General features: G+C 38.0%; 1 protein-coding gene across 1 annotated transcript in view; it reads left to right on the top strand.

The window, feature by feature from the left end:
- The first annotated feature begins 1,605 nt into the window (after positions 1–1,605).
- The window catches only part of LOC150087046 (uncharacterized), a 221,252-nt gene continuing 207,228 nt past the window's right edge, over positions 1,606–15,629 (top strand). Inside the window, exon 1 of the mRNA XM_090372358.1 lies at positions 1,606–2,305. Coding sequence (XP_090228484.1) covers positions 1,606–2,305 — 700 coding nt within the window. The remainder of the gene's footprint in view (positions 2,306–15,629) is intronic.

Raw genomic sequence — 15,629 nt, 5'->3', positions numbered from 1 at the left:
TTATCCGACGTTTCTCGTCGTTCTCGTGCAGGCTTTCTTTACCTTCGCCAATTTTCTTAATTGATAAGGTAATAAAAGTGTAAATTTGTGCTTTATCTTCATTTTTATAGCCTCTGGATAATATTCCTCTAATTTTTACTTATTAGAATTGCCATTCACCTTTGAGAATAGAATCAAAATTCAATTCACAAAGGTGATCACAATAACTGTTGCTTAATTGAATTATTTTATGGCATCAGCATAAAAAAATAAATAAATGCTGCCTTGTTCTGATTATTGACATTTTGATTTTTGATGCTCTACTGTACTCAAAAAACTAAAAAATGAGAATGGGTTTGATAGTTCTTACACTGATAGTGGTGATATTTTTTTTTCATTTGTGTATTACAAATTGGATATAACATAATAGTAATAAAACATTGCATCATTAGTTACTTTTTGTTTGTGCATACCAATTTAATTTTTTTTTTTTTTTGTTTCTTTTTTTTAAAGTCGCTCGAGGACTCTCATCCAGAGGAGAATAATCCAGAGATGAATATACTGGCATTTCACACACCAAAGAAGGAATTTAAAAAGTCTACAGAAAAGAGAGAGTTATCTTTTTCTAAGTCCACTGATTTCGTTAAGATGTCACATTCAAATACTACCACTAAAAAAATGAAGGAACTGGATATTACTAAAACAATGAAAATCAAAGAATTGGAAGGCCACAGAACAGAATCAAATGTGAAAAAATATACATCATCCAAATTTAACAAAACTGAACAATTTCTGAAATCTAAAGAAACCAGGATCCCCGTAGTTAACCATAGTCCACTTCAGAGCATTAATGCGCACAGTGCTCATGTAAAGACATTAGCTTCATTTAATATAGTAGATGCTAAATGTTATAACAAGAATGAAAATGAAACAGCAAACCTGGAACGAAAGCGCATTCTGTCAGTACTTAAAGATGGTTATAACTGCGACATTTCAAAGGATAAAGGAATTTTTGAAGTTGAATATATGCATAATTATGGTATTCCCATTGAGCAAACAGACAGTGGAGAAAAAAAGGAGAATAAATCTTTGACTTCAATCTCAAACTTCCTTGAAATAAATCCAGACAAAGAAAACACTACTCAGGACTTTTGTACTAACAGCATCCATAACCGAACATTGTCGCGGGAACTATCACATTCCTTGCTTGATGGTTATGATATGAATGAAACAAACACTGCTAATTTTCTGACTGACATTCAGTTATCAAAAAATTCTGCTAATAATGAGGAATATGTAAGTGCTAAAAGTTCTGGCTACACAATTTCAACACAAACATTGCCACATTCATTTATTCCTGACCTCGCTGTTAGCAATACTTTATCCTGTCTTCCTAGTACTTCAATTGCTGAAGGTTATAACCACAGAGAGATTGCTGCGAGTGTGGAACCAACATGCATCACGTCAGTAGTTAAGGGTAGTCGTGACTATAAGATTCCAAAGGAAAAAAGAATTTCTGAAGTGAAATGTATCCCTAATTTTGACATTTCTTTGGAACAAACTAACAGTGGAGCAAAGGAGACTATATCTTCGATTGATTCTGCAACAGTTTTAAATCTCCATGAAATGAATCCAGAAGAAAACATTACCCAAGAATTTTGTGTAAACAGCACCCATACGCAAATATTTTCGCAGCAGCTATCACATACTTTTCACGGTGTTTATGATATGAATGGAATAGACTTTATTAATTCCCCTATTGATATTCAATTATCAAAAATTTCTGCTAGTGGTGAAGAATATGTAAGCAGTGCTAATAAAAGTTCTCACATTAAATCGAAGAAAATAATGTCATATTCCTCTCCACTTGTTCCGGACCTCTCAGCTTGCAATACTTTGTGTTCTTTTCCTTCTACTGAAGCTGTCACAAATGACATTAATGCCCACAGTACATTTACAATTTCTACTACTCCAACTGATACTCTACTTACTCCACCTGCTGGTTGTTTGAATACCGAGGCTAGTCTAACAGTCATGTCACTTGACTGTAAACAGACAATGCCAATCATAAAAGTTCCTTCGATGGAAGAAATTGCTGATGAGATAACTCCAACAGATATAAAGTTTATTCTGGCAAGTGCAGCATTAGAAACTGGTGCAAAAGATAAATTAGATTCTAACAGAATGCATGCAAAGGTAAATTTTAATGACACACTTTCTTCCTTCTTGACAATGCGTAGCAAAGATGTTTCAAAATTCAACGAAACTATTCCAAGAACTGAGAATAGAGAAGAAAGCTTATCACCTGTAAAATCAGTGAAAGAAGGTAAGGAACATTGATCAATATAATTTTAATTGCGAACTTATTTTAAGGAGTGGTGATTTAACATTCACGATTAAGTCCCATTTATAATTAGTATAGGCTTTGCTCGCTTAATGTATGAGATATACTCCTAAAATCTCATATGTTCAGAGGATTTAGTATTAAAATGGTATAGTGATGCTAGGTGGTAGATGACTTTCATCAACCGGTGAAATACCACCACTTTGCTTATTGGAGGCTTGAAGTGGTGAAACCCATGTTTAGTCTCTAGAGCAAAGTTTCCAGCATCCCGCCCACCCATACTTCTCCTTCAACCCATGCTTTTTTAACCCAAGCACGGTACTAAGTACTATAGGTTCTAATACCTCTCGTGTTTGGGGTTCACATAAAAAAAAAAAAAAAAAAAGAAAGCAAACTTATTGTGCCACAAAAAAAAAAAAAAAAAAAAAAACCCTCTCGTATTCTTCCTGTAGTCAAAAAGTGCCTGTCAAAGACTACAGACGCTGAAGCAGATCTCCAGTGCTTAATTTCCCAGCTAACTAACCAATAATATGAAAGATGTGATGGATCTTTTATTGGTTAGAGGTTTAAGCACTGAAGAACTGCTTCAGTGTCATGTGTGTGAGTGCAACCTAATTGCTCAAATTTTTTAAAAACTTGCTCATTGGCTACCTTTGCAGGCAACTTCTCCAATGTTCTGGTGGTGATACGTAGAATGCAGCCTAAAAAGTGTCTGTTATCCCTGTTGGCAACATGCATTAATCTGCTTACTAGCTATGGACAGAAAGCTATGTGACAGAAAGCAGGTTGGCCAGCATGAGTTTGTGGTTGAGTAGATTTCACTAGAAGGCCAGAAAAGAAGCCAGTGTGTGTGTGAATTGATAAGAATGTACATATACATACTTCTTCAGATGAAGAATTAATCCTTATTGAAAATTAAAAAATTCATCATGCCATCTGACATGAATAGCAAACCTACTAGAAACAATATAATTAATGTATGCAGTACATTACATTTCTGACAATCTAGCAAATAGTAATAATTCATGATTTATAATAAAATAAGTCAACCCATTAATGTGAAAATTTGGTATAAAGATTCGTAAAATATTCTAAGTAATCATTGAAATTTTGAAATGGATCAGAGCTATTCCAAATTTATAGTAATATTTATGTAAGGAGAAACTGGAGGGGGAATGCTATGAAATCGGAATTGAATTTAGAACCATCCCAGGGTGGAATGAGGGCTGTGAAATAGTAACTGGACCTGAAATTTTCCCAAGGATCAACAGAACATAGGTTAAAAATTTGGCCTCCATTCGACTTTTCATTCTAGAGTAATATGCAAAATATACTTTAATTTATATAAATAGGTTTCTGTGGGTGGAGGGGAGAGGGGAAACAGGAGAAGCTATCATTGATCTTAAAAGTTTTCTAGGGTCAGTCCAATGAAACATATGCTAAAAGTGTGATATCAATTGAACTTTTTCTTATTGGATGTCTTCATCATCAGCCATTTTCAATCCACGGCAGGATGAAGGCCTCTCCAGTTCTTTCTGTTTTGAGCATTGGCCAACCATTTACTACCCACAAACTCATGAATTTCATCTATCCATCTCCGCCTTTGTCTTCCAGGTTTTCTTCTAGCTCCTCTTGGATATCATTCTGTTATTTTCTTAGTCCATCTGTCATCATGTCTTCGAGCTATGTGTCCTGCCCAAGACCATTTTGGTTCTTTAGTTTTGATAAGAATGTCCTTTACTTGAGTTTGCTGCCTAATCCATGTGTTTCTCTTCTTATCTAACAGTCTGATTCCCAAATATAATTCGTTCCATTCTTTGCTGTGTAGTTCTCAGCTTCTCTTCCATTCTTTTGGTGAGTGCCCAAGTTTCACTTCCATAACTCATGGTGGGGAGTATACATTGGTTCATTATTTTACGTTTCAGACAAACTGGGATATTGCTCTTCACTATATTTCCTGAATGCTGTCCATCCAAAATTTATTCTTCTCTTGACTTCCAGCCATTTATCATTATTATAGCTAATAACTTGTCCCAGATAAGTATATGACTCCACATTTTCAATTACTGCTCCTTCAATCATTATTTCCCTTTCTGTGGCATACTTGTTCATCATTAGTCCAAAATCCTTACTAACTGTGCATAACTGATTAAGGTTTTCCTCTAATTCTTTGGGATCATGGCTTATGAGCACAATGTCATCTGCAAATTGTAAATTGTTTAGGTACTCTCCATTCACATTGACTCCTTTCTGCGACCAGTCTAATCTTCTGAAAGCTTCCTCAAGGGCAGCAGTAAACAGCTTCGGAGATATTGTGTCTCCTTGTCAAACTCCTTTCTCAATTTTAAATTTCCTACTGTCTTTGTCTAGTCTAAAGGAGGTAGCACTCTACTGTGGACAATTTTTTCTAGGATTTTGCTGAGGCAGCTTGAGAGGGATATTGGTCTATAGCTATGGGGATTGGTTGGATCTTTTCCAGGCTTTAGGAACGCCAAAACAGTAGAATGATGCCAAGAAGCTGGGTAAACATTTGATAGAAAGATACAGTTGAAAAAGACCAGAAGTAGGTGCAAAGCTTTGTCATCGAAATGTTGTAGCATGACAATAGATTCCATCTGGTCCCGCAGCACCATTGTGGGCTGTTTGAAGGGCATGCAAGAGTTTTGAATATTGTAGAGGTTTGTTATACAGTAGAAGGAGGGCAGTTTGGAAGTTAATAGAGTGCTGTTCTGCAGTGTTTTGAATTCTTTGGAATGATGGAGTATAAGCTGATGCCGCTGGGATTTCAGCAAATGTGTTGCCCAAAGCATTTGCAATATCTAAAGGACTAGACAGATCTTGTCCATTACAGGACAGGATTGGAGAAGGTACGGTAGGAAACTTACCCGAAAGCTGTCTAATTTTTTCCCGTATTATTTGGGTGTCAGTGTTTTTGTTAATGCATGATGCAAAACGGGTCCAGGATTCTTTCTTAGCTTGCCTTTGCATAAACATGCTTTTGCTTTTAATTTCTTAAAATTAATGAGATTGGGTGTGGTTGGAAATTGGCGAAATAAATTCCAGGCTTTAGTTTTGGCTTTCTTTGCTTTGGTGCTATCCTCATTCCACCAGTAATTACAATGCTTTTGGCCCAACAGATTTGATAGTGTTATTGTGTCTTTAGCCACTTTTAGAAGATGTAATCTGTCACATTATCAATATGCTGGAGGCAGACTTTTTTTCTCATCAAGGATGATTGATGACTGAAATTTTGCCCAGTCTGATCGGACAAATTTGCATTTTCTGCAAGGTTGAGTACTATTGCATACTATTGGGAAGTGGTCACTGCCCATGGGATAATTTATTACATACCACTCAATGGATGGGACCAGTACTGGTGAACAAATTGAGAGATCTATTCCTGAGGTGTGTCCTGTTGGGAGCTATACACGTTTTTGTGCACCAGTATTGAGTATAGTGACATTTAGTGCCTCTAAAAAGCTTTCAATTAGTCAACCCCATCTATCCAACTTAGGAGAGTCCCCATAAGGGGGTGGTGCCATTAAAGTCCCCTAATATACAGAGAGGTATCTGTACAAAGAGGTCTTCAAGATCTTTTAAAGAGTAAGTACAGTTTAGCAGTAGATAGATTGAGACAAGTGTTATTGCAGCCGACCCGGCTAGCCGAGTGGGTAAAGTACCTGCCCGGCAACCCAAAGGTCGCGGGTTCGATTCCCGCCTCGGGCTTGGATCAAAGTACTGCAAAAACCTTGGGAGGTGCAATATGGCCACAGAAGCCGATGCGCCAACAACTATCAAATCAAAAAAAAAAAAAAAAAAAAAAAAACAAGTGTTATTGCACTATGAGGAGTTATACAAACAGCAACAGCTTCTATTTCAGTTTGAAGTGGGACATGTTTAGTTGGGATCTTCAATTTTACTAGGATTGCTACACCACCATGGGCAACATTAGCTGTATTTCTCTTTGAAAAAGGCAATAGTTCTTTATCGAAGGAGAAATTTATGAGGTTAGGTAAGTTTCCTGTAAACAAAAGGCAACTGGAGAATATCAGTTAATTAGGTATTGAATATCATCAGTGTTGCAACGAAAACCTCCGCAATTCCATTGTAAGATGCTGTGGTTCATTTAGGTTTAGTTGAGGATGATTCATCTGACTGTTTTTTGTTTGAGGAGCATTTTTTCAGTTTTTTTTTTCAGAAAGGTAGGGCGTCCGGTATCATAGTGTCATTTGCACGAAGTTCTATTATGGGTTCTTCATGATTTGAGTGCACATCTACTTCCATACTACTGGTGGATGATTGAGATTTCTTGTTGTCTTTAGTAGTTTTTAATTTTTCTTTGTCATGCGGGACTGTCCGAGTTGGGGTACTGATTGAAGTGCTGGTCGATTCACTGGTTGTAGTTTGATGCATGTCTTTTCCAGAGTTTGATAATGGATTTTTGACCCAGTTAGATAGAGATGTGCTGAGGTATTGATACATCTGTTTGTGCTGCTGTTGAATGAAAGCTTCAAGTGTGAGATGCATATGAACGACTGGGTATGGTCATCATAACCTGTCAGCGTGCCTCAGTGTATGTGACTTTGTGCTCTATTTTATATTTTTGGATTTTCTTCCCTGTTTTCCACATTTCACAAGATTGGAAAAGGCTGGGTGACTTTCTTTGCAGTTGGGGCAAATGGGATTTGAGGCTGAACAGTCTGCTTGTGTATGCTCCTTGGAACCACAAATAGGACAAATGGCATCACCTCTGCATGCTTGTTGGGAGTGTCCATATTTTTGGCATTTAAAACAACGAATAAGATTAGGGATATAAGGCCGAATTCGGCAGTTTAAATATCCAGCTGTTACTGAGGATGGCAAATCTGGGGTACTGAAAATTAAAATGATTGATCTAGTTTTGGAAAAGCTAGTAGTGCTTATCTTAATAGTGTATGATTGCAAGTGACACTGATTTAAACCGCAGATATCATCTTCTGTCCATCCCATTTATGGCATGACCGCAAATGGCACTATTCTGTCTCTGTACCACAGGCTGTTGATTTTTTTATTGAATGATTATATACAGATCTGTTCTGTATCACTTTTCCTCTAGTTATAGAGCTGTTTTCTTTAGAGGAAGTGATCAACTGGTCAATCTCAATAAATTAATGATTTTTGCTTCCAACACTAGAAAGTTAAGAATACAGGCAGATTACTTTTCTATAACCAGCCTTTCACAATATGCAAACTACACAAGACTCCAAAGATTAGAATCAATGAAAAGAAAATTCCTCTGGTTCCTGATCTTGGTATACTTTTAAACTGCTGGGTGAATTCTCTCTTTCATACGAACAGTGTAACTTTTAAGATTATAAGTTATACTTAAAAGTTAAGTATAACATTTAAGGGTGACTCCGTAGCCAGGTGGGAAGGAGCAGCAGTGCGTAGCACACGCTTCTTGATTAGACCGGGGTTCGAGCCCGTCACCACCAAATACGGAGGATGCGGAAAGGTCAGGGAATGACCACCGCATATCCCGGAGCAATATGGCCTTAGTTGCTAATGCTCCTAAAAACCAAATAACAAACAAACAACAAACAAACATAACATTTAAGGTGTTTACGACTGCCATTTCGAATCACCAGATCAGATTGAAATTTGAATATGAAAATGCTTTGTTCATATTACGACACAGTTTTTATCCCAATTACTACATTTGCTTCAGGTGTTTGGTACTCCAGATCTACAAACGTTAAAAGTTCCAGGCAAAGCTTATATCCCTGCAGTGTGTTATGCTTCTAGCAATGTTGCGGGCCTGCAGGATGATGTCTTCTATAATCCTGCTGGTCTTAGCAGGTGTTTTACCCCTAGACTTGTACTTTACATAAAAAGGACTTGGATAAAAGCTGAAACGTAGAATCTAACTGAGATAATAGGAATTTCCTGTAATTTCTCTCTGCAGACACCAAAAGAAAATAACATTGTACATAGGAGTTAAGAAATGTGCCGGGAACATAACTGACAATGTTACCTGCCAGCTCTCATCAGAAGTTAATTTTAATGTTCGTAGGTGGTTTCCTCCCAGCTTGACTACAACTTTCTTATTGACAAGATGTGGCTCTGTTAACTTCAAATTTTTTCAGTTCGGACTTTCTATGCTCTGCAGCTGCAGTTCTGCACATGCAATATTATTGTAATTTATATTCAGACTCAAGATCTAAACTGCAAAATTCAGTAAGCATCTTAGTACAAGGCAATGAAACAGCATTTTTTGACAACTCTTCTTTGTTTATCTGCTCTGCAAACATTCTATTCTGAAGTATTCTATAAAAGTAAACAGAACAAGCCACTTTTCAACAATCTTCCGTGACCCTTTCTGCCGTATTATCATCAAAAGTTACAATTTCAAATGGATAATTCTTTTGACCACCTCGAACATTTAATCCATGATTCAGATCTCCATTTGTCTTTTCTATGGAGTGAAAAATTCTTGTTTATACTCCAGCACGACCACCCGGTCAGTGAAGTTCACAACAAATCATGAATACAATCCTTAATCTTATTTACCAGTCATGGACTTGAGCCACAGTCCACTCAAAGAGATTATGGTAGTACACTTTTGATCCTGACCTCTTGGCTACATCAGGCCTACCTGGACTTAACCTCTTAATCTTCCTCGATCCAGAACTTCAAAAAACTTTCACAACTGTTTGTATATAATCTTAGCTTGGAATTTCTTTTGCTCTCAGGGAAACATCCTTGACGATCCTACAGTATAGTTAATATTTACATTAAAGATTGTATTAATTCTTAGTCATACCTCTAGTTTTGTTTCTTTATTATTATTTTTTATTTATTTATTTATTATTGTTTTTAATTTATTTTGTTATTATTTTTTTAATAATAACCCTCCAGGATAGGATTTTGTTAGCCTCTAGCCCTGCTAGAGATGGGGTCTTATGTTGGTTCTCTGGGTTGGACTCCCAGTGCAATACCAGTGGATGCCAGGATATTGCTGGCATCCACTGGTATTGCACTGCCTCCAGTGGATCCGGAATTCCTGTGGTTTTTTGCTACTAGTTCAAGTAGATTTTGCCTGCTTCCTCGTTGGCTGGGGCTGGCATTGCTAGGGTTGCCTACAAGGTGCTCACTGTTCTCTGCTGAGTTAGTGGCAACCAGGAATAGTTAGTAACATTGGTTCAGGTTTGGTTATTGGTGATGGTAAACTCAGCAATAAAAATTATTTTGAAAAGAAAATTATATACATGCTTTTATTAGCATTAGTAGAGGCATATGATGCAATAAAGCAAGCTTATATAGCATTAGCCAAAACAAAAACCCCTTCCCATTTCACCCATCCATTCATTCCAAATGCTTGTCTAGTTCTGCCTTGAATTTATTTAAGCTATCAATTTCCACAATGACAGACAGAAGTTTATTCCAACAATCAACTACTCACTGGCTAAAGCCAAATTTCCGCATATCTATTCAACAACTATCTTTCCTCAATTTCAGTTTATGCCCCCTCAGGTTTGTAATCAGAGAAAGAGGAAGAATCCTATCGGCATTGAGCCTGCTCAATCCATTCAAAGCCTTATACACCTCAATCTGCAATTTGCAGAACTTAAGCCTTTCTTCGTAAGAACACCCTTCAATCCCCTCACCCGTCTTGTTGGTCTTCTCTGTACTTGTGCTAGGAACTCTACATCCTTCATAAAATGAGTCTACCTGACCATTGCCTTATAAAAGGGAATAATCACCTCTTTATCCCTGCTCGCAAAATTTCTGTATATCATTGACAAAACCCCATGACCTATTCTGGAAGTCTATCTGCAATGCTCAGAAAACTTCATATCTGACTGCACAATTACCTCAGGTCACTTTCATTCTCCACTACCCTGAATAACACCACCCAGTTGGCATTTTTTTCCCTTTTTTTTTAATGTGAACCCCAAACATGAGAAGTATTAGAACCTATAGTACTTAGTACCGTGCTTGGGTTGGAGGTTGAGAAGACGAAAGAAGATATTTGTTGACATTGGGCTAGAACTTCTCTAGATTGTAATTTTCAGGAAATACGTATGAAGGAAGGTTGTTCCAGAAAACGGCAGTTGAATGAATAAATGAGGAAGATGAAAAGTTGGTTCTGTGGGTTTGAAGTTGGACAGTAAATGGATGTTGCCTGGTGGCGGCACGTGTTCGGACTGTTTTGAAAGAGAGAGTGGGAATTATAGAAGCCAATTCAGAAGAACAGTGCCCATGGAAATATCTGTAGAAGAGGCATGCAGCAGAAACAGTATGTCTATGAGAAAGTGAGTGGAGAGACTCTGTTAGAGATGAATCATTAATTAACCTAACTGCCCTCTTCTGAATGGAATCAAGAAGACTGAGAGAGGTTTTGGGGGCACCACCCCAGATGTGGGAACAATATTCCATGGTAGGGCGGATTTGCGATTTATACAGAGTGAGCAGCTGTTTGGAAGAAAAGTAACGCCGAGAGCGAAAGAGAAAACCACGTTTTTTAGATGCAGAGGAAGCAATATTTGTAATGTGCTTGTGCCAAGAGAGATTAGAAGTCAGAGTAATCCCCAAAACAGATATATCATTTAGCCTAGAAATCAGAGTGCCTCTAAAGATAAGCATAGGAGCAGAAGAATCCTTTTTGCGAGATATAAGAGAAGACTGAGTTTTTGAAGGGTTGAAATCAACTAAGTTGTCTTTGCCCCACTGGAGAATTACCTGAAGATCGGCATTTAAGGAATTGGTAGCAGATTTTCGAGAAGTTGAAGCTGATTGAGCAGGACAAGGTTTCTCAAAATGGAAAGTGGAATGCAATGTGCTATCATCGGCAAAACTATGGATAGGATTTCCAGTCAATGGAAGAAGGTCATTAATATACAAGAGAAAAAGAGTGGGGGAAAGAACTGAACCTTGGGGGACACCGGCATTAGTGGAGAAGTTAGAAGACAGAGAGCCATCTACCATCACCCTCAGTGAGCGATCAGAGAGAAAACTGGATAACCAATTACTAAAAACAGTTGGCAAACCATAAAATGGAAGCTTGTTTAGAAGACCTTTATGCCAAACATGATCGAAAGCCTTTGAGATGTCAAGAGCAACTGCTTGTGTTTCACTTAACTTTTCCATTTAATTAGTCCATAAATGGGTAACATAGGCCAGAATATCACCAGTGGATCGGCACCGACAGAATCCATACTAGCGATCGTTGATCAGAAGGAAGGTTTCTAGGTAGTTTAAGAGTTGGTGGTTAATTGATTTCTCCATTACTTTAGAAAGAGTAGAAGTAATTGCAATGGGATGATAATTGGATGGGAGTGATTTGCAACCTTTTTAGGAACTGGCTGGATATGAGTAAATTTCTAAGCAGAAGGAAAAACACCTTTGGAATAAGAAAGTGAATAAAGGCGGCAAAGAACAAAAGTAAGTTCAAGAGTACAGGTTTTGAGAACAAGTGGCGAAATACCATTGGGACCTAGAGCTTTCTTAGCATCAATATTTATCAAAATATTTCTGACGTCCTTTAGATGGAAGACCACAGGAGGTATTGAATGGAGCATGTTGGGAATGGTGGGAAGTGTTTTACCAAGATCATTAATACATGAGCTGGAAGAAAAATGGGATGCTAGCAGGTCAGCTTTATCCTTGGCTGAAGTGACAACAGAACCATCTGGTTTGGACAGAGGTGGAAGCAGAGATGGGCAAAAGTTGCGGCCAATAGCTTTGGCAAGAGACCAGAATGCTCGGCTACCATTAGGGCAAGAAGCAAGTTTTCTACTCTTAGCCTGTTCAAACTCTAGTTTGGACTGATTAATAACTGCTTTACAATTGTTGCGAGCTTTGGTGTAGGCAGATAATGAAACTGAAGAATTAGAAACAATCCAATTAAGATATGCAACATTCTTCTCTTGAACAGCCTTAGCATATTTATTGCAAAACCAAGGTTTAGATAAAGGACGAGATTTTAAAGTGGAGTATGGGATAAAGGATTCCATTCCTGCAAGAATAATTTCACTGACACGATCTGAGCAAACGTTGACATCAGAAGTTTTGAAACAGTAATCCGACCAAGGAAAAGAAGAAAAGAAGTCTCGCAGGTCATCCCATTTTGCATTCTTGTAATGCCAAACAACACGAGGTTGGGAATAGCTATGTGATAAAGGTTCCATTGGAGAAGAGACAGATCACCAAGTTGTGATCTGAAGTGCCTAAAGGACCTCTCACTTCGACCGTGTACTTAGAAGGGTTGTTTGTGAGAAAAAGATCACGTGTATTGGCTGTATGGTTAGGAGTGTCCGGTATTCCTGTAGGTAAATGAACAATCTGTGCTAGGTCATTAGTAATTGCAAAAGCCTCAGCATCTCGACCTGCTGGGTCGGTGTGACTAGAAAACGGAAGCCAGCTGGAGTTGTGAACATTAAAATCACCAAGGAAAATTACCTGACTATTAGGAAAGTTAGACTGGAGAAAGTCAAGTTGCAAAGAGAGGAAGTCAAAGAGCTCCAAGTGATTAGTGGAGTTCGGAGAACGGTAGAGACAACAGATGAATTTGACACAATTGAGGTAGAGATTTTAAGCCAGAGAAGATCAAAGAGAGGAGATTCCAAATTGCCAAGTCTCTGACAGGGAACATCAGAACGGACATATGCACAAGTACCACCTTTCAGTTTAAAGGAATCATACAGCGAATAATTTGGGCATCTGAGATGAGCAGTAGTTGAATCAACCGATAACCGAGATTCTGTCAGAAAAAGTACATTGGGTTTGGCAGACTGCAAGAGGAAATGGACATCGTTGAGATTGGAATCGAGACCACGTATATTTGTGAAATGAATTAAGAAGTTCTTGGGAGGTTTAGATCTTTTCGCAGATAAGCTTGCTCTATTAGTTTGACAATTTATGGTGTGTTCAATAGTAAGAAAAAGTGGGTGGGACATGCTGTATGAAGTAATGAAATTTTTGGATATGGCGTACATGTGGTAAGAATATACCCAGATCCTTGACATAATGTGGCCTCGACAATGCTCCCCCTCATACACACTACTCGGACTCCCTCCAGTCACTATCTGGCCGAGTAGTGGTAGCAAGATTATACACTAGCTGATCCGGAAGCCTCCTAGAGAGTTAGCAATAGGTTCGGTCTGGTGTACTAACTAGCGGCCGGCCTGCGAACACCGTTTTAGAGCTGTACCCTCGAAATGTAAAGAATATTGGATCTCGCCACGACGTTCATCATAACCTCAAAAGTCATCAATCATACTGCATGATGGAAGAGATAGGGAAGGGTTGACCGGAACTTAGCTCTAGAGACTAAACATGGGTTACACCACTTCAAGCCTCCTCTCTGGGGTTACTCTGCGGTTACTGCTACCCATATACAGTACTTGCATTTGTCAATGTTAAATTTCAGTTGCCACTTCCCAGCCCATCTACTCAACTTTTCCAGATCCTGTTGCAGTAGCATACTGTCATTACTGTTATTAACAACCCTGCCAACCTTCATATCATCTGCAAACTTAGACATTAACCCTGATATACCTTCATCACTATCATTGATAAATACCAAAAACAACAATGGGCCAACACCAAACCTTCGGGGACTCCACTAATAACATTAGTCCACAAAGAGCAGTGTCCATTGATTACCACTCTCTGTCTTCTCCCACTCAACCATTCTTTTATCTATTGTAGCAACTTAGCCTTAATGCTATTCTACTCCAATTTGTACAGTAGTCTTCCATGTGCAACAGTATTAAAAGCTTTTCTGAAATCCAAGTATATGATATCAAAATTATTTTTTTGGAATCGACTCCTTCGTGACCATGTTATAGTATCCAATCAAATTCGTCAGACAAGACTAACTCTTAACAAATCCATGCTGTCTGAATTATTACTGCAGTCTGTCTAGATGATCCTAAAATGCTTCTTTAACCACTGATTAACTTATAATTAACTTATAATTTCTCTGGAACAGAAGTCAAACTAATAGGTCTGTAATTACTCGTGTCACCCTTGATCCCCTTGTGAATTGGAGATACATTTGCACATCTCCAGTCTGTGGGGGCTTCCCCTGAGTCCAAGGATGCTCTCATAATTATGGCTAAGGGTTTTCATACTTACTGTGCCTCCTCCTTTAATATAACTGGATAGATCCCATCCACCCCAGGTGCCTTTCTCACGTTTCACTTCAACAAATTCTCCTCCACTTTGCTCTCAGTTATTACAAAATCATTTAACTCCCAGTTAGAGTTTGATAAACATCTGGCCCTCTCCTCCTTGAATTACTCCTCATGTGCGATTTGTAGATGCAAAATACTCATCTCAGATAGATTTGCATCTTCATTCTAAGAATGTAGATGAAACTCTGAGATGAGAATGATCATCTACAGTCAAACCACTGATATCAAGTGGACCAATCTGATTTATTACCTTCCTTTTATAGTTTATAAAAGTAAAGAAATCTTTGCATCCTTTGCCAAAGATTTCTCATAATCTGCCTTTACTTGCCTAAACCCCTTTGCGACTTGATTACAGACTAGCTTATATCTACCATAGGCTTCTGTGTCACCTGATAATTTATATGCATCCCATGCATTTTTCTTCTTTGCCACAAGTCTCATTAGTTCATCTGACATGCATTTGGGCCTAAATCTAGAACAGTATTTCTTTGTTGGAAAAAAAAAAATGCCTAGTAGCTTCCAAGATTACTTACTTGAATTCCCATTTTTCAATTTGCTGTTGGTAACATCATCAGTTGGTGATAATTATATAGAATTTAATATCTATATAAATCTCTATAGAATTTAAAAAATCTCTGAGACCATTGTAGTCACCTTTACAAAAGCAAAAACCCTTCCCTTTACCTCTGTAGTTACATCTTTAAGTAAATCCCACATCAGTACACTGTGATTACTGCCACATAGTGGTTCTTTTCCTATAAATTCTTGATACATGAAATAATCACTGCTCATAATCAGATCAAGAGTGTTACTCCCTCTGGTTGCCTCTCTAAATGTAAAGTACTACATATGGGAAACAGCAACCCCAGAGCAACGTATCAACTCTGTGGTACTACACTGACAGTGGTAGAGAATGAAAGGGACCTGGGGGTGGTTGTGCAGGCAGATATGAAGTTCTCTGAGCAGTGCAGACGGGCTGCAAGAATAGTTCATGGTGTATTATCAATGATATATAGGAATTTTTCTAGCAGGGATAAGGAGGTGATTATTCCCTTGTATAAGGCAACATTCAGGCCACACCTAGAGTACTGTATACAGGTCTGGAGGCCTCATTTCAAAAAGGATGT

The sequence above is a fragment of the Mastigoproctus giganteus genome, chromosome 4 (assembly GCF_048544385.1).
Source record: "Mastigoproctus giganteus isolate SK-2022 chromosome 4, ASM4854438v1, whole genome shotgun sequence".
Lineage (NCBI taxonomy): Eukaryota > Metazoa > Arthropoda > Arachnida > Uropygi > Thelyphonidae > Mastigoproctus > Mastigoproctus giganteus.
Note: the sequence above shows the minus strand (reverse complement) of the source record. Positions and strands in the feature narration are given on the sequence as shown.